Source organism: Vulpes vulpes, chromosome 10, assembly GCF_048418805.1.
Source record: "Vulpes vulpes isolate BD-2025 chromosome 10, VulVul3, whole genome shotgun sequence".
NCBI classification, from domain to species: Eukaryota; Metazoa; Chordata; class Mammalia; order Carnivora; family Canidae; genus Vulpes; species Vulpes vulpes.
The window spans coordinates 36,966,328-36,984,810 of record NC_132789.1 but is presented as its reverse complement, the minus strand read 5'-3'; the positions used below and the strand labels follow the sequence as shown (position 1 = coordinate 36,984,810).

General features: G+C 60.8%; 1 protein-coding gene across 13 annotated transcripts in view; it reads right to left on the bottom strand.

Moving 5' to 3' along the window:
• The window catches only part of STAMBPL1 (STAM binding protein like 1), a 37,480-nt gene extending 19,464 nt beyond the window's left edge, over positions 1-18,016 (bottom strand). For 6 of the 13 annotated variants that reach the window (XR_011994746.1, XR_011994742.1, XR_011994743.1 and 3 more), the window contains exons 1-4: positions 17,933-18,016; positions 6,201-6,278; positions 3,001-3,218; positions 766-841 (exon numbers count right to left, since the gene is read on the bottom strand). Coding sequence is in view for 8 of the 13 variants with exons in the window: in XM_072723591.1 (XP_072579692.1) it covers positions 766-841; positions 3,001-3,218; positions 6,201-6,230 (324 nt within the window). In the remaining 5 variants the exon portion in view is untranslated. Of the gene's footprint in view, positions 1-765; positions 842-3,000; positions 3,219-5,104; positions 5,259-6,142; positions 6,279-6,993; positions 7,129-16,423; positions 17,178-17,932 lie in introns of those variants that run through there. The other 7 variants (XM_072723595.1, XM_072723596.1, XR_011994745.1 and 4 more) reach the window with 7 other exon arrangements.
• Positions 18,017-18,483: the final 467 nt, after the last annotated feature.

Sequence of the window (18,483 nt, the reverse complement as noted above, 5' to 3'; positions counted from 1 at the left end):
GTGACGGGCTTTGCGCCCACTGTCTTACCCCGTGTAAGAGCGACCCAAACTAAAGACAGACAGGTGGGAAACATTTTTAAAATATTATTTAAAAGGCTATAGTCTCAGCTAAAAATACCTGAAGCTCCATCAGTGGCCAATGTGGACGGTGAATACGTAACTTTTCAACTACCATCTTCCTTCTCCTTGAGACCTTTAGGCCACCCCTCAAATACTTAATCCGCCTTCGGCCAGTCCCCCACGGGACCTTCATAACACCCTGCTTTTGGGAGTTCTATGGGACAAGAACTAGAACTTCGGGGCCGCCTTAATAATCAACACCGATTTTCAAACCGTTTTTGGGCTCAGGACCGTATGGAAGAGTCCACCCCAGCCACAGTGACTGTCAGACAGATCTGGGGCCTGGGACCACCTTCCTCGCCGCCTCTGGGGAGAACAGCCAGTGATTCCTTCTTCACGCCACAAAGCCACTGAGCACATTCTTGATTTTTTCTTTTCTCTCTCCCCCAACCCCGTCCAGGATTCAATCAGACATCCCATGCTGGCTCCGTTCAGTGATTAAAGGCCCAGGAAGAAATCGAAACATCTTGGCTAATGGAATGAATTTTCTGTGCTCGAACTCCCCAGAGGATGGGAGGAAGGAGGGGAGGAAGAGGAGGGGGAGTAGGAGGAGGAGGAGGAGGAGGAGGAGGAGGAGGAGGAGGAGATCAATAAGGGAGCCTCGTGCAGCATTTGATCCCCCGGGGGAGCATCAACCCCACCTACCTTCATAATATCCTGCTTCTCAGGGATCGAACATTCCTGGTAATCTCGATGGCTGGGAAGCTTTTCCACGAACAAGCTACACAAAGAGAACAAATCCTCAGCATTATGTGGGGGGAAAAGCTCCATGATGGGCGCCTCAGGGGGCTCAGCGGTGGGGGGTCTGCCTTCAGCCGAGGGCGTGACCCCGGGGTCCTGAGATCGAGTCCCACATTGGGCTCCTGCATGGAGCCTGCCTCTCCGTCTGCCTGGGTCTCTGCCTGTCTCTCATGAATAAATAAATAATACTTTAAAAAAAAAGAAAAGAGCTCAATGATAGTTTAATTTTTTTTGTTTTTAGGGTTTTTTTTTTTAGACTTCATTTATTTTAAGAGGGGGACTGCTCATGAGCAAGGGGAAGGGCCGGGGAGCGAGGAGGGAGAGAAGCAGACTCCCTGCTGAGCACGGAGCCCTCGAACTCACAACCCTGAGGTCATGATCTGCGCCTAAATCAAGAGTCCGACACTCAACTGACTGAGCCGCCAGGCATCCCATCCGTGACAGTTTCTAACAGAATGACACTCCTTTTCAAAAAGAACATCCTTGACTCATTACTGTTTCACCTACATTCGTTCCATCAGCCTTTCCACCAAGGGCCGGGGTGGGTGTGATCTTGGTGTCACAGGGGGGCAAGCTCAGCGGATGAAGCGCTAAGAGGGTCAGGATGGTCCCCACGCCCTGGCCCTTGTCAGGTCCTGGGCACCCCCCTGATGCCCCCAAGAGCACCCCGCGCACGTGTGCCGCTGGCAACACAGAGGATTTGTAGAAATGTCAAGAGTCGGGAAGACCAAGGTCATCTGTCCTCACCACTGAAAAAGACTTGGACCCCTGATGAAGCAGGAGCGGCCTGGGGTCTGTGTCGGATCCTTAACGGGAAGCCCACTAAGGGATGCGATGGCCAGAGTCCCTAGTGGATTACGAGGTGCTAATTAGGAGCCCACTACTTTTCAAGGAACAAAGGACAGCAGAGGTAAAGGGAAATCCTTAGAGCAGACCACATGGATCACATCCCCGTGAAATGAAGATTTGCATCCCCAGGTGCAGGGATTCTGGGGTTTGGTCCTTACTGAGCAGCCCTAACCCGTAGAAGAGCGTCCAGCCCACAATCTGCGCTCAGTAGACATCTGTTCAGGGCCTGAGGAGTCCTTCCTTGATGGATCACGATGGGCCGCGGACGCCATCTCTGCTCAACTAATGGGGATGCCTCTGTCACCGGTGTCCTCTTGCTTAGATCCCCCGGGAACATGTTCAAAAACGCCAGCAGAAGGGAACCAGACCCGGGCAATCAGTCACTTAGGGCTCAGAAACTCAGGTTCTTGGAAATGCGTATCATCAGGGATGCCCAACTGCTTCCCATTTCACACAACCTGTGGGCTCCCTAGAAGCCAGGGGTTGCCCAGGCAGGCGAGCGCTGCCAACCATCCCCCTCTGTGTGTTCTCAGGCGAAGTGAGGCAGAGACCTAGGCAGACGGGAAGCAGGCTCCGGGGGCCCGACGCAGGATTCAATCCCGGGACCCGGGGGTCATGGCTGGAGCCCAAGGCAGACGGGGAAGCAGGCTCCCTGGGGGGGCCTGACGTGGGACTCAATCCTGGGACCCGGGGGTCATGGCTGGAGCTCAAGACAGATGCTCAACCGCTGAGCCCAACACCAACCCCCCTTCACCACCCCCCCCCAGCCCGAGCCCCCCGGGCACACCCTGGGCCCCAGGCAGACGCTCCACCCCTGAGCCCCCGGGTGCCCCTAAATAAATCTTTAAAAACCCACTGACTTAGAGTGCAGCTGAGCGCTGCTCCCTGCCCGGAATCGCCCCGTGGTGGGACGCAGCCCGGCGCCAGCCCTACAAGCGCGGGTACAGGGTCCGCGGCGGCCCGGGCACCGTGGCTGCATCTGGATAAGCTCTTGCCCACGACGCTCCCGCTCCCGCGCGCAGAGCAGCACGCCACAAGCTTCCCTGGGAGGCCGCCAAGGGCAGGGCCCTGGAAGCCACTTCTCTGGCCGAGCGAGGGGACGGCGGTCCCTGAGCCCAGGGAAGCCGCGGGGCCCTGCACACAGTACCCGGCAGCATAAACCCCGCCACTCAGCGCGTCTGCAGGTCGCGGCTGCGGGGTCGGGCTCGGGGTTGTCCAGCACGTCCCCGGCCCCAGCAAGGCGCCTGCCCCCGACGCGGCCCTGGGCGAGGCTTCTCAGGCCAGACTTACGTTATGAATTTATTGTACAGGACAAAGGCGTTTTCCAGGTTCCCCTCCTCCAGGTACACAGACGCCATCCTCTCCATCTCCACCCCGGACCGGAAGTAGCGGCGCGGGGCGATGTCCTCCGTGATGGCGATGTTGCCGCCGAGCTTGCTCAGGGCGCGGACGCGCTCCTCTGGGCTCAGCGACACGTCCGTGTGGTCGGGCAGGGCCGCCAGCCTCCTCTGCAAGGCAAGGCCAGAGGCCCTGAGCCCCAGCAGGCGGCGCGGCACGGCGACCCCGCGCCTCTCAGGACGCGCCTGCTGAGCCCAGGACCCTGGGGATGCGCCTGCTGAGCCCAGGGACGCGCAGGGCGGGACCCCGAGGGGAGGCGCAGGTGCTGCGGTGTGTCCCCCTGGGGCGCGGGCGTGGCCACGCGTGTCCTCACAGGTGAGCCCCCTGGGCCGGGAGAAGAGGGCGGGGGGGGGGGGGGGTGGCTGTCGCCTGCGCGGGGCCCAGGGCACCTCCAAGCCGCGGTCTCCTTCAGGGTCTCCAGGGATGGGCGTCCCTCGCACAACAGGCGCCCTGGGGACCCTTGCGGCCTCGGCCACTGAGCCCCCCCATCAGTCTTAGAGCAACCTTTTTGGGCAGAGGGCCACCTCCTATTCCTATTTTGTTTTTTTTTTTTGTTTTTGTTTTTGTTTTGTTTTGCTTTTTAAAGATTTTATCTATTTACTTAACAGAGAGCGAGGGATGGAGGGCACGAGCAGGGCAGGAGCCTAGGAGAAGCCGGGTCCCCCCCAAGCGGGGGGCCCGAGGCAGGACTCGATCCCAGGACCCCGGGGTCACGCCCTGAGCCCAGGGCAGACCCCGAGCCGCCCGGCTGCCCCCCTCCGATTTCTTTTTAACATAAAAAGGCTCTGCGAGGGATCCCTGGGTGGCGCAGTGGTTTGGCGCCTGCCTTTGGCCAAGGGCGCGATCCTGGAGACCCGGGATCGAATCCCACGTCGGGCTCCTGGTGCATGGAGCCTGCTTCTTCCTCTGCCTGTGTCTCTGCCTCTCTCTCTCTCTGTGACTATCATAAATAAATAAAAAAATTAAAAAAAAAAAAAAGGCTCTGCGAGCGCCCGAGTGCTCACAGCCGCAACGGGCACAGTGTGCCAGGCCCTGGCCGGGGACAACGCACGGGATCCACCCGCAGAACCAGTGACGCGAGGTCACACGCTTGTGTTTTGTGCATGAAAATAGCACCTGCACACATCCGGGGAGAACACAACGTGCACCCCGGGGTACCCGCTCAGCGCAGAGGCCGGCCTCCGGGAAGGCCGAGGCCCGACAGCTTTCTGTCTCCTGCTGCCGATGGCCGCCTGGCGGGCACCTCAGGCTCGTGGTCCGTGCGGCAAGGCCTGAGCCCTGCGGGGGGCGGGCGGCCACACGCTACCCTCAGGCCGGGGACTGGCTGCGCTCACCCACGGGGCGGCACGGGGGCCGGGGGACACCCCCCAGCCTGTCATGAGCCGGCCCTGCACCCGAGTGGCGACCCCCTAGCGACAGAACCAGAGACCCGACAGCTGCTTCTCTCAGTGGCCCCTGTGGTGGCGGGGAGGGACCCCTGCGGAGGCGTGACCAGGACCCCTGCCGGTCCCCACCCCAGGCGGCCCCAGCGCCCCGCTGCCTCCCCTGAAGGCATCCTGCGACCCCTCGCGGCCACGGGCAACCTGGAGCCTCCAGGGCTCCATCACCGACACCAAGGCACCCCTGGATCCCCACTCCGGCACCTGGAAGCAACTGAGGCCCGGTGCAGGGGGGGCGGCGGTGGTGCTGGCCGCAGCACCCACAGCAGCTCCTCCTCTGGCACCACCCCAGCTCGGGGCACGCTTCCGAGTAGCCAACCTGCCGCACCTCCACAGGCTTTGGCCCAGATGCTGCCCCAAGCAGGGGTGCAGCTGCGGGCGCTGGGGGGCTGCACGCGGCCTGGGCCACTGCCTGCCCCTCGCGGTTCGACTGACCGCAGGGCCCCAGTGACATCAGAAAATGATCGGAAATTTAAAAAAAACTCTAACTCTGGAAGTAAGCACATTTTCCAAAGGGGGTTTCCAGCCCCCGGGACACGCACAAGTGGTTTGCTCACTTTTCACTACTGCACGGCCTGCTCCGAACGGTGGCTATTTGTGCACAGCGTCCACCCAGCCCTGCTCCCCAGGACCGTCCCTGCAGCACAGGCGCTGAGCACGGAGGGACACACGGAGACGTGCAAGGCGGGCAGAACCAGGTTCTCTTTCTCCCTGGAAGTAAAAGTAAGATTTCCGTTTCCTGCGGGCACCTCAAGACTGACTGGTCCTAGCTTCCCACTCAGAAGCGATTTCAGAAGGAAACTGGGAAAGAGCCTAGTGTCTCCGTAGGATCTCGAGGAAAATACAAAATCTCCCGGGGAGAGGCCTTCATGCTCCCTTCATGGCAGCCTGCCGTGAACATTTGATGTCCCTACGAGACACCCTAGAAACCTGCCGGCCGCTGGAGGATGCGCCCTCCCTGCGGGTGGGAGGGACCCCGTAGCCCTACAGCCCCTGGCCACAGGGTGAGAGCGCAACAGGGGTGCGATGGGGCTTGGCTGCCAGCGTCTGGGGCAACCGAGCATCCTGGAGGATGCCATGGGCCAGGACCTGTTTGCTCTGCGGTCCCTGATCCCGCCGACCATCGAGGGGGTGACGGTCAGGCCCACGTGCGTCCATCGGGCCCCAATGGGCTGAGGGCGTCCCACATACTGCTCGGCTGTGCTGTGTGCAGAACTGGGCCACCTCCCCGGGGCGACTGGGCCACCTGCACGTCCCTGAGCCCCCGGCCTGGCGCCCTCGGGCTCCTGCTCCTTGTACGGCCAGTGCGCGGGCATGATGGGCGTAAAGGGAAGCACGACACACGAGTGTGCACACGGTCCTGCCACGCCCCGGAGCCCTGGGCCGCGGGGTCAGAAGCCGGCCGCACAGCCTGCACTGCAGGCGCCCACGGCCGGGACGGAGGACGGCACCCGAGGGCGGCCCGGTCCACTGCAGGCTCACGCTCTTGTGGATCAAAACGAGTTATTTTCATCTGGGCTAAGCCGGCTTAGGAGCCACTTGGCAGAGGACCATGCGCAGGGTGGACGCCGCGCCGCCACCGCCTCGGTTCGCACCTGCCGATTGGTCGCTGGGACTTTAGGCCCCACAGGGGCCACAGTGGACGCCACGTACCAGGGAGGCCACGGTGAATGGCTGGTCCATGTCGTCGGCCGCAGAGGACCCACTCGCGCTGTGTCCCGGTCACTTCATCTGCACAGAGACAAGCAGAGCCACAGTTACTTTCTGAGCATCTGACAGCAGAACACAAACGGCAGGGACCGTGCGCCCTGAGTGCTCGGCCGTGGGGGCCTTGCACCAAGGATGGAGCCCAGGACGGGAGCCGAGGCCGGAGCACAGGCCGGAGCCCAGGACGGAGCCCAGGATGGAGCCCGGGACGGAGCCGCAGGCGGCCATGGACCCTCTTCCCGGACCTTCAGGAGCGGCCAGGGGACACGCGGCCTGCTGGCACGCTGCTGAGCTCCTGCACTCAGGACGTGGCTCCAAGGGACAAAGGCCGGGCCCTGGGGGCCGGGAGCCAGGAGCCAGCAGGTGGAGCCCTGCCTCTGGGTCCCCAGGGTGTGGCACCTTCCCTCTGAGTGTGGACGAGAGGCAGCCGACTTGTCACCGAGGGACCTCGCCCACATGTTGGGGCAACGCTCCAGATGAGGGGTCGTGTGGATGTAGGAGGATGTCTAACCAGCGCACCGACTCCAGCCACAGAGAGCTCGGGGCGGGCCTGGCCCAATCAGGTGAAAGCTCTGGGGGCCCAGCAGCTCCCCTGCCGGCCCTACAGACTCAGCTGTGGACATAGCTCAGCTGCAGGATCATGGATGCGCCCCCCTGGCCCCCAGGAGTCGGAACAGCCCCGATGAGGCCCTACATCTGTCTCCCAGGTGAACGCCAAGCGGAGGACCCAGCTACAAACCCGCAGGTAGTAAGTGCAGGTGACGGTGGCAGGAACGACTCAGAGCCTCCCGAGAACTCAAGTGGGTCAGCAGGCGGAGTGGGGTGCCCGGGAAAGTCCCTTGCACACCTGAGGTGATGAGAGTCTCAGCTGTTGTTGGAACCATATGGGGCCCCCTGGGGGCTCCACAGGTGGGGGGAGGGGGAGGGGGATAGGGGGAGGGTTAGAGAAGGGGAGACTGGGAAAGGGGAAGACGGGGGGGGGAGCAGGAGAGGGCAGGCAGCGGCGCCTGTCAGGAGGCCTCGGCCAAGCAAGAAGAGAAAGGCAGGGTCCCGCTGGCTTAGCTCAGTCCACACCGCGCAGATGCCCCCCTCCCCCCCTCGAGGCCGGGACCATCAGGGCAGCGGGATCCCCGTCCTGCCCCACCCAGGACCAGCAAGCAGGGCCCCCGCAGGCCCCCTTGCCTGGTGGTCTGCTGGGCCATCTGCACGATGGGCGCCGGGTGCAGGGGAGGACGAGGAGGAGCCAGGGAGGACGGAGAAGATCAGGGAGGATGCGGAGGGCGGGGAGGATGCGGAGGGCGGGGGAGGACCCCTGGGGCGAGGGGCAGTGCCGCCACCACCTGCAGCCACCACCTGCAGTCACACCTCGGCTCCTCTGGAAGTGCAGGCTCCAGGCTCCGGCAGAGGCAGGGCGACACAGCCTTCAAGGCCGCGCCTGTCCCGCAGTCGCGGCCGCCCCATCCACCTGCCCACCCGTCCACCTGCCGTGGGTACCTGCCGCGCTCTTCCAGGCTCACGGTCTGCACGGACACAGGGTGCCCCTTGCAGTGGCTCCAACCCTGGCAAGCGTTCCACAGGAGCGCCCAGGGCCACCTGAAGCCGCCCCTACCTCCCCGCACCCCGGGGGGCACCTGGCTGTGACCTCACCGCACCCAGTGCCGCCCCAACCCTGAGCTGGCGCCGCAGCTCCCGAGGGGCTTTCTCTGCTGCTGCCCCGGCCCCTCCCCACGTGGCCGCCGATACCCAGCTCGCTCCTGCCTACACCAACTTCTAAGGGGGACGGGGCGGCTGGGTTGTTGGTTGAGCTGTGAGCACCACCCGCAGAGGCGAGCCAGGCAGGAGCCGCGGGAAGCCCTGAGCACCCCCAGCGGGGCCCAGGTGACGGCACAGGCGGGTCCCACTGGGGGGACGGGGCAGGTCCGCCTCCCAGCCGACACCTCACATTCCCCAGGGTCACGGCCCAAGAGCATGATTCCTCTTGAATTGGAGCCTGGGGTCCCAAAGGGAGGTCCAAGAATCGCTCATGGCCCTGGAGGGCAGGGTGGCAGCGGCTCTAGATGCCACCCTGGGGTGAAAAGGGAGCGTCAGGGGTGCCTGGGGGGGCTCCGGGGTGCAGTGTCCACCTCAGGCCTAGGCCGTGTCCCCAGGTCCCGGGATCAAGTCCCGCATCGGGCTCCCACCCAGGCTCCAAGGCCTGAGCCAGTCGGGCCCACGGAGCCCAGAGGTGCAGGGTCCCAGCACCGGGGCTCCCACCTGGGCTCCAAGCACAAACTGCAGGACCGCAGCCTCTTCCCCTGCACAGGGGCGGAGAAGGGCAGGCAAGGAGAAAGGACGCTGTGTAACCCAGAGCCCAATGCTCGGCGTCAGCGACGGGCCACAGCACCATCCGCGTGCCCCGGTGAGGAAGCCCGGGCCCAGAACAGGTGAGCAACCCGAGCAAGTGGCGAGGCGGGGACTCCGAAGTAGGGGCAGAGGATCCCTGGCATCGGCTCAAGCAGCATTTGATAGTTGATGCTGAAATCAGGGCAAGGCCAGTCTTGGTGCTTGGATAAGAATGACAGGATGCAGACGTCACATGTCAACACGCAGGGAGGTGGCTGGTGGCGTAGGGGGCTGGGCGGCTGGGGAGAAACGTCACGTATTGGCTGGATGCTTTAAGGGTCATTGGAGTATTCCGGTTTTCTGCTTTCTCCTACAGCCCATTTTAGTTAGCTCAAGTTTTCTAATTGTGTCTCATTTTATCTGTTTTTCAAATGCAGACAATCAGAGCTCTCTTCAGCGTTCTCAATTATTCACGGGTCCCGGGGCGCCTGCGTGGCTCAGCCAGTGAGGCGTCAAACCCTTGGTTTCAGCTCAGGTTGTAATCCCAGGGTCACGGGCTCGGATGAGGCTCATGCTGGGGGGGGGGGCCTGCTTGAGATGCTCTGTGTGCCCCGTCCTCCCCACTCCCCCACTTGTTCTCAAATAAGTAGATTTTTAAATAAGTAAATAGTGGGTCTGTAGTTATGCCTCCCTATTCATTCCTAATGCTATTTATAGGTTTTCCTCTTTCTTCCTGGGTTAACATTGTCAGAAATTTAGCTACTTTGGTAACGTTTTTCTTTTTTCTTTTTTGGAAAATGTTTTTCAAAGAATCAACTTTGGGTTGGTTCATCGTGCAACCTTATTTTTATTAACTTCTGTCCTTATTTTTATTATTTCATTACTCTCACCATATTTAGAATTAAGATACCAGTTCATTTTTAGCTACTTTTTTTTTTTTAAGATTCTGTTTACTTGAGAGACAGTGTGAGTGGGGTGGGACGGAGAAGCAGCCGCCCCGCTGATTAGGGAGCCTGACGTGGGGCTCAATCCCGGGACCCTGAGATCATGACCTGAGCCGAAGGCAGATGCTTAATCAACTGAGTGAGACTCTTAATCCTCCTCACTTCTTGAGGATTGTTCCTTGTTGTCTATGTTCTATGATTTGCCAGTAAATGTACTTAAGCAGAGAAAAGGAAGAAATGACATTTCAGTTCAGCATAACAGCTATCTGATCCACAATCTTCTCTCTGCCAAAAAGATAAAAGGGCGTTCATTCCCTTCACTTATATTTTATGCAGAATGACTGGCTGGCTGTGGACTGACCGCCTGTGCTCATCCCATCAAGAGTCCCCCTCAGTGCTCAAAGAGCATTTCATGTGATCACAAATGTGCTAATTTAGGATTCCATATTTTTTTTTTCCTTAATGAGACGGTCTGATTGATACACATCATAAAACACTTAAGAGAATGAATTTGAGCTCTCGGGGAGAAATTCACATTTGTGCACAATTATTTTGTCATCTTAAATCCACATGAGCATGTTGATTTTGTTATTCTGTTAGAGAGGTACTAAAATTTCCTGGAAATGATGCCTTCTAAAAATAAGCCACCTCCCCCCAAAAAAAGAAAAGAAAAGAAGCCACCCGTAAGCCACTCAGCTTTAATGTATATTTTAACATACTTCCCTTTTTTGCTGCAATAAGCTTGTAACAAAATACAATCCAGGAGTTACCTAATTCCACGAGGCACAGTGAGTCAGAATAAATTTTTAAAATAACATCATCTTCTTGCCTGCCAGTTGCCTGAAGCTCAGAGATGCAAGGTCAGTGCTCGGGCATTATTAATCAACTTGATTTCATTTTCATGAATTTCCTGAGGACGGGCCATGACCAAGATGCCCTGAGCCCGGCATGACTACTCAAAAGCAAAAGTTCTCCTTTTGGAGAAATGGAGGAGCACGTCTCCGATGCTCCCTGACCACAGGAACCACAGCCGTTCCACGCGTCCCCCGCACGGCAGCTCTCGCGGTTTTGGCTTTGCACGAGAAAACATCATCGAGGCAGGAGGCCAACGCAAAATAGGCCGTGTCCTTCCTCAGCCCAGCCTGGCCACCCATCTGACAGTGCTCAGGGAGCCCCGCATGCACACAGCCTCAGCTGCTGGGGCCGGGCTGCTGCTGGGCCTGTGTGCTCAGCTCTCACCCTTTCCGGTCTCCAGGCCCGCGGCCGACACCCCTGCTCTGACGCGGGGCTGCCTCCAAGTGTGGTTCCTCCACCACCTCCACCACAACTCCTTGGTAGAGCAGGAGAGTGGTTGTCACAAGAAAACAGACTTCTGGATCCCATCAGTCTGAACTTCTGGGAAGAACACGGCGCAGGTCTCTATTCTCATCAGGCCGCCCAGCAGTTCTTGACGCACACCCAGACCCGAGGCTCAGGACATAGGCCACACTGCTCCAAGGCAGTTATGAGCAACCTCCTGAAAGCCTGGCCTGGATCAGCTGCATATTTTCTGCCGTGGGACAAGCTCTTGCCGTGGGCTCTGCAAAGCAGAGGTGTCTGTCCCCTGACACCCGTCGTCACCCTGCATCTCAACTCTGCCTGTCCTGCAGGAAACACACCTAAAGGTGTGTTAACACCTTTATTCCTTCCCCGGGACACGTCTTGTCATGACTCAGACTGACGCTCCATCTGAGCCTCAGCACCGTGTCTTCAAATCTCTTCCATCCGCTTCCACCGGGACACCCAACTGCGATCTTGCACCTGGGATGCCCCAAGGCTAACTACATCTTTCCTGCAAATACTGCTGGCTCCCAGTAAATCCAGTCGTCGGTTTATGTGTACGACGTTATTTATGAACCAACGGCCTGTGCTAGGCGCTAGCGACGCAACAGTGACCAGAGAGACAGATCCTAATGGATCTTCCGACACAAACATCCTGCAAGGGGCAGGGTGAGGCAGAGATGCGTGGTAACTGCTACTAAGACAAAATACAGGAAACAGAGATAGCTATGCATTCTTTTTCTGGAAAAAAAAAAAGCAAACCTTCAGAAACAAGCGTGTCCTCCTCAGTGCACAGGGAGGCAGCTTTTGCCCCATCACTGGTGACGTCAACTTTGATCTCTTGTTTAAATCACGGCTGCCAAGCCCCTTCCTTGTAAAGATTCTACATTTTTCCTTTGTGAGTTACTTCAGGAACCTGCAAATACACCTTGGCCCCTAATTTTAGCATCGAAAGATGATTGTTGCGTCTGAAAATGGTGCGTCTGAAAATGGTGCATTTTCTGTTTCCCTCCTCCATCCGACATTTCTTAGTTTAGGTGGCATTTGGGTTGAAGGATGTTTAAGTTTTGTACAAAATGTTTACATTTCAGCCTGTAAGATGGTTCCATCTTTTCTTTATGGTATCTGAGTTTTTTCATCATTTTTATAAAAGGTCTTCAAACTCACTAATGCCAGAAATATTTCTTAACGTGTCCACCAATCTCTTCTTCCAGTAGTTTTGTGGTTGGGTATATATATTTTTTAAGATGTCATTTATTTATCTGACAGAGCCCACAAGCAGAGGGAGCTGCAGGCAGAGGCAGAGGGAGAAGCAGACTTCCCGCTGAGCTGGGAGCCCGACACCGGGCTCGAACCCGGGACCGCGAGAGCATGACAGGAGCCGAAGGCAGACGCTTCACCGATGGAGCCCCCAGGTGCCCGCAGCTGGATAGTTTTGAATCTGTGTGGAATTCACGTTTCTGCGAGGAGTTTAGACACGGCTACAGTTTCTCTTTGCACCAGGCGAAGCCTCCATTACCCTGAGCTTCTTATGTAACTCACAACTCTGCGACACAAAGCCTGGAGGAGGACACACAGCTACTGGGGGTGTGCGGGAGAGCCCCAAACCTTGGAAGCTGAGCGGACCTCCCGGGGTTCCGGAGCAAAAGCAGGCAGCGGAACCCCAGTGCTGACGCTGGCATGGAGAGTCACCACATCAGGGTGGCACTTGCGACCTGTGCCGAGGAAAGGTCCCCTCCTCCGGAACAGCGCCAACCGCTCGTCAATCGCACAAAACCTGGTGAGCCCTGGAGACAGCTCCGTGTGCCTGCCGCCCGGTCCACACCCGCCTGCCGCTGCGCACGCGCTCGCACGCTCATGAAGAAACGTCAGGCCACACGGGTGGAGGGCGTTCCATAAAGCCAATGGCTACTGCTCTTCTCAAGTGTCGAGATGATGGAAGACAGGGAGGGGCTGTTTCAGATTCAAAGACACCACTGAGGGCCCCTGGGAGGCTGGGGGGTGGGGGGGAGCGGCTGCCTTCAACCCAGGCCATGACCCCGGGGCCCGGGATCGAGTCCCACATCAGGCTCCCCCGCAGGGAGCTGCTTCTCCCTCTGCCTACGTCTCTGCCTCTCTCTCTGGGTCTCTCATGAGTAAATAAATAAAATCTTTAAAAAATAATAAATAAAATAAAATAAAATAAAATAAAATAAAATAAAATAGATGAGACAACTGAATGCCAGGCACAGTCCTGCAGGGGATCCAATCCTGGATCGGAAGGACGCTGGGGAAATAAATGCGAATAAGATCTGTGCCTCGGACAATAACAAGGGGATGGTATTACTCTCCCGATTTTGATAACTACTGTGATCACGTAAACTTAATATTTCGAGGAGGAGGATAAAGGATATACAGAAATTCCATGTATTTTTTTAGAAGTCTGACATGCTTTTATTTTATTCTTTTAAGAGACCCACGGAGAGAGGCAGAGACGCAGGCAGAGGGAGAAGCAGGCTCCATGCAGGGAGCCCGACGTGAGACTCGATCCCGGGACCCCGGGGTCACGCCCTGGGCCGCAGGGATATGCTCAGCTGCTGAGCTCCCAGGCGCCCAAATTCCTTCAACCTTAACAAGGTTTCCCGTTTGATTTAGGAGACGTTTGGCTCCTGCCTCGCTGGCGTCCTGGGGGCCGTGGGGACGAGCCCAGGCTGCAGGGGAGGGACCGATGGGCTGGCGTGGCCTGTGGCCCAGCGATGCACGAGGGGCCAGAAGCGGGGGCGGGAGTGTGGAGAGACACCGAGGCCCCGTGGCTCCTGCCCTGCGGCGGGCGGGCGCCCGGGAGGCCGCGTCCGGAGCCTGCGGGGAAGCCCGGCCGTTTTCTTAAGTCGGGTTTAAACTCACAAAATCAAAAAAACAAAAACAAGAGACCCCACAGCTCTTTAAGAGGAACTGAACGCCCGTGAAATGGGACCGTGTGACTGATACGGAATGTGAGGCCGCGCAGCGCGGTGTGGGGACAGGTGAGATTTGAGGCGTGAGGGCTTTTCCCGAAGCAGCGCCCGTCACCCCGTCACTCCGTCCGCGAGCAGGCAGGACCGCGCGCAGCACCAGGCGCTGCCTGGGAGCCGCTCTGAGAACAGGCCTGACAGCCCGGCGGTTCAGGGGAGCCGGCGTCGAGCGGCAGCGGTCCGGGCCACCTGCCGACCCACCCGCCCACCCACCCGCCGTCTGGCTGCCTCCCCCGTTAGAACGCGCCTCTTACCACTAAACAGTGTTACTTCCACGAGTCTAAAAATAGCTAAAATCGCTCGGCTCTAAGTCCAGAAAATATTCTGAATAAAAATGGCTATTTTCTTTTAATTGGAGAGGGAGAGGCCCCGCGAGGCTCGGTCTGTGACCACGATGGCGGTCTGAGCGCCGGGCACCGTGGGAACGACAGCTAGGACACGTCCTCGTAAGGCCACCGCGGCCAGGAAGGGAGGGCGCGCGGCGCTGGGGTGGACACGGGCGGGCGGCACGGACGGCTCCGCCCCATAGACATGGAGCAGCGCGCAGCCTGGCCCCTCTGTCCCGAGGCCCGGACAGGTGAGCGTGTCAGAGGACGGTCAGCATGCGACACGCGTCACGCCATGTCCGCGCACACGCACACGCACACGCACACGCACACCGCTCCCTGGCACTGCGGAGGCCTCGTGTGCAGCCCGCCCCCCCCCAGCAGGAGCCCGGGGGCCGAGATGCACCAGTGCCCACGCCAACCACAGTCCAGCTGCTTCCCAAGCCCACGTAGGAACACGTGACCGGGAGCCTTGTGACCAGGAGCTCCCCTCACAACACCCGGACGCCCAGGACAGCTGGCGGGGGCTTCGGCGGCGGTCCCCAAAGCAATGCTGCGCAGACACGGCTGACTCCAGGGGGGGAGTGACAGGACGTCGGAGCCCGCAGGCCCGGCCCGTGTGCACACCCAGCCCGTGTGTGGACCCAGCCTGTGTGCAGGCCCAGCCCGTGTGCCGGCCGCATGGGGGGCCAGGGCCGGGCTGCCATCTGCCCACAGCCCACCACCACCCTAGGTGGCCTGGCACTCGGGTCTGCAGGTTCTTCATCTGTCGGGGATGCCCACCACGTGCCATCGCTCTAGGGGCCACGGTAAGAGCACCGACAGCACCCAGCGGCGCCGGGAACCCCAAGACGCCCTGCCCTGTGCGCCCACTGAGCCCTGCCCCGAGGCTGGGGACACCCAGCCAAGAAATGAAGAGGCCCGGGCTCGGAGGTGCCCACGAGCTGCCCGAGGACACATGGCCATTGGCGGCAGGAGGGACTCGAGCTTCTTGGCGCTCGGCGGCCCGTGAGGTGGCACGCGTGACGGTTTTGCACAGCGTCCGGCTCTGCCACATGTCCAAGGGCCACCCTTTCTTCCTAGGCCTCTGCCAGGCGTCTGCGAGCTGGCCGGGGGACAGCGATGGCGAGTTCCTGCTGGGCACCGAGGCAGGTCGGGGTGGTTCCCTCCCCAGTGTCGCCGGGATGCAGGCCTGTCATTCTGCGACGCGACGTCCCACCGCCCTCCCTCGCCTCCATCCTCCACCTGCCAGACCATCCCGTGCAAGGCCACCATCGTCCCCTGCAATGCCACCATCAGCCCACACCTCTCAAGGAACCTCCCGGCAATTGGCCGCCTCACCTCCTGGCCCTCAGGGCGGGGGAACAAACAGGCCGCCCGGGGGTGGGGCTGCAGCGCCTGTGGGTCCAGAAGGAGCTCACCGGCCGCGGCTGCGCCAAGAGCGGCGCCTACGTTACCTCCAAACGGTGATGAGCGATGTTTTATTTGACATATTTACTTCGCATACAGCCCAGCAGAATATTTTAGAGGCTTCAGGATCTCATCTGATTTTTTTTGCTCAGAATGAAACAAGCTTGAGTGAAAGACACACGGGAAAGGACGTCAGAGAAAATGCACATTCTTGATGTGCACTAGAAGGCTAACATCCGGGGACATTTCAGGCAGCGTTCTGACCTTTGACCCTGAAACTAGATCATGAGCCACAGGGCAAACGTCTAGGGACTGGGGATGGAAACTGACGTTGTTAAAAAAAAAAAAAAAAGAAGAAGAAGAAGAAGAAAAGAAAAAAAAGGTCTAACAGCCTTAATAGTTGAGCTCAGATACCGCACCCACTTCCATGAGTACCTTAAATGGCTAAGTAGAGCGGCGTCGTGGGAGGGGGGGCGGCCTCTGGGGTGGAGCATCTGCCTTGGGTTCAGGGTGTGACCCTGGGGTCCCAGGACGAGTCCCGCATCGGGCTCCCCGCAGGGAGCCTGCTTCTCCCTCTGCCTGGGTCCCTGCCTCTCTCTCTGTGTCTCTCATGAATCAATAAATAAAATCTTTGGGAAAAAAAAAAAAAAGACTGGAGCAAACCAAGGCGGATATGAATCACTGCACTTACACCGAGGTGCTGCTGTTGATGACCGTAAGCCACCAAGTAACCCGCGGTCGGATCTAAGGTCCCTAGAGCAACCGCATCCACGGACAAGCAACACGGACTTCATTTAAAATTTTTGAAAGCCAGATACCACGTGCTGGGAGGACTTAGCAGTCTGCCAGACGCTTACCTGGCTCCCCACTCGGCGCGGGGGTGCACGACTGTACTGGAAGTTCACCTGACCTGCCTGTGAAAGCAAAACGGCGTCCGTGTGGCTGCATCCAGATCATTCCCGAGCTGGATGTTCTGATGTTCTGGCTCAGCTCCGGGCTTCTGAATGTTGCTCATGTGTCCTGCTGCCCGGCCGTGTGCGGGTGGCTGGAATGGGCACGGTGACAGGTGCCCATGCGGTGCCTACCGCTGCCTTTGTCCCGGCAGGGTCCTGACGTGCCTGGGGCCGATAAGGTCGTCCTGGGTGGGTCGGGCTCCGGTTGGAGGAAGTGACGGGTACCTTGTAGCACGTTGGGGCGAGGAACGAGCCGCACTGGAGGGTGGTCAAGCCAAACCAGGACGGTGCACACTTCAGAGTCCCCAGCACTGGCTGGGCAGCTGTGACCGTCTAGCCCCAGGGACCTCACGCTGACTCCAATACTCCGGAGGATGACACTGGCTCATTTGTCATCGTCCCCACCCTGGTACTTGCAAATCCCGCACAGGCTGGAGTACAGAGCGCTGGTGTTGCACAGAGTCATGAAGCCAGAGGATGAAGATGTGTCTTGCTGGTGAATGTACCTTCGTGGGGGGTGGGGGGATCCCCGGGTGCCTCTCACACTCCTCCTCCCCCTCCTATTGTGAGCAAGGTCTACTAGGCTTTTCCTTTTTTTGTTTTTCTTTCCCCCTGTCAAGTCAACCTGACTTCCTGATCGCGGCCGTCAGGCAGGCCTGGGAAGTGTCCCTACGGGGCTGTGACCAAGCCCTGCTCAGCCGAGTCCCATGCACGGAAAGTAAAAGACTGAAAAGGGGGCGGCTGTTGTAACAACGTCTACCTAGCGGGTCGCCAGCCCCGCCAGCGCCCGGGGACCTGCCGCCGACCTGCCGCCGACCGCCGCCGGCCCGGGAGGGGGAGGGGAGGGGGAGGGGGAGGGGAGCCTCTTCCTCCGAGGCCCTGACGCAGGGACACGGACCCTGGGGGGGCGCCGGGGAGCGAGGGGCCCGGAGCGGGTGGCCCCGCGGGGCAGGAGGCGGCGTCCAGGGGGCCCCGCGCAGGCCTGCCCTGGTGACCTTGGGGCTGACCCAGGCCCACGCGGCGGCCCCGCCCCCCCCGCCCCCGCACCCCGACCTGGGCCCGCGCCCCGCGGGGCCTGCGCTGCCGACCTCGGCCCGGTCCCGGGAGCCCCCCCCCGGCTCGCCCCGCTCGTTTCCTGGGTGCTTGGCTGCGCACCCCCCGCCCTGGCCTCTCCGGCTCCGCCTCGGCCGCGTGGATGGCGCCGGGGCCTCCGGGGGGCACAGAGCGACGCCCGCCCGCGGGGGCCCCACCGGGTCGGGGCCGGGGCCGGGGAGCGCCCCCGCCGCGGAGCGTCGGCCTGACCCGGTCACCGCGCGCCCCGGCCCGGGAGGGGCCCCGCCCCCCGCCCCCCGCCCCCCGCCGAGGGGTCGCCCCCGGGTCCCCGCGACCCCCCGCCCGCTCCCGCGCGCTCACCCCCGCCGGCTCCTCCCCGCGGCGGCGCTGCCCCTGGGGCGCCCGCATCCGGGCCGTGCAGCCCGCGCCCGGCCTCCGGCAGGACCGCCCCGCCCCCCAGCCCCGAACCCGGCCGGGCGGGGCCCCAGAGCTCGCGGTGGGCGGCGGGGAGGGGCTGTGGCTGCGCGGGCCTGACCCCCGCCCCCCCGACCCCGGGCGCCTCCAGCCCCGCCCCCAGCACCCGGGCGCCTTCAGCCCCCGCTGCACCCCCCGACCCCGGGCGCCTCCAGGACCCTCTGCCCCCCCCCGCCCCAGCCCCGCCCCCAGCACCCGGGCGCCTCCAGCCCCCGCTGCACCCCCAGACCCCGGGCGCCTCCAGGACCCTCTGCTCCCCCCCCCGCCCCAGCCCCGCCCCCAGCACCTGGGGCGCCTCCAGCCCCCGCTGCACCCCCCGACCCCGGGCGCCTCCAGGACCCTCTGCTCCCCCCCGCCCCAACCCCGCCCCCAGCACCCGGGGCGCCTCCAGTCCCCGCTGCACCCCCCGACCCCGGGCGCCTCCAGGACCCTCTGCC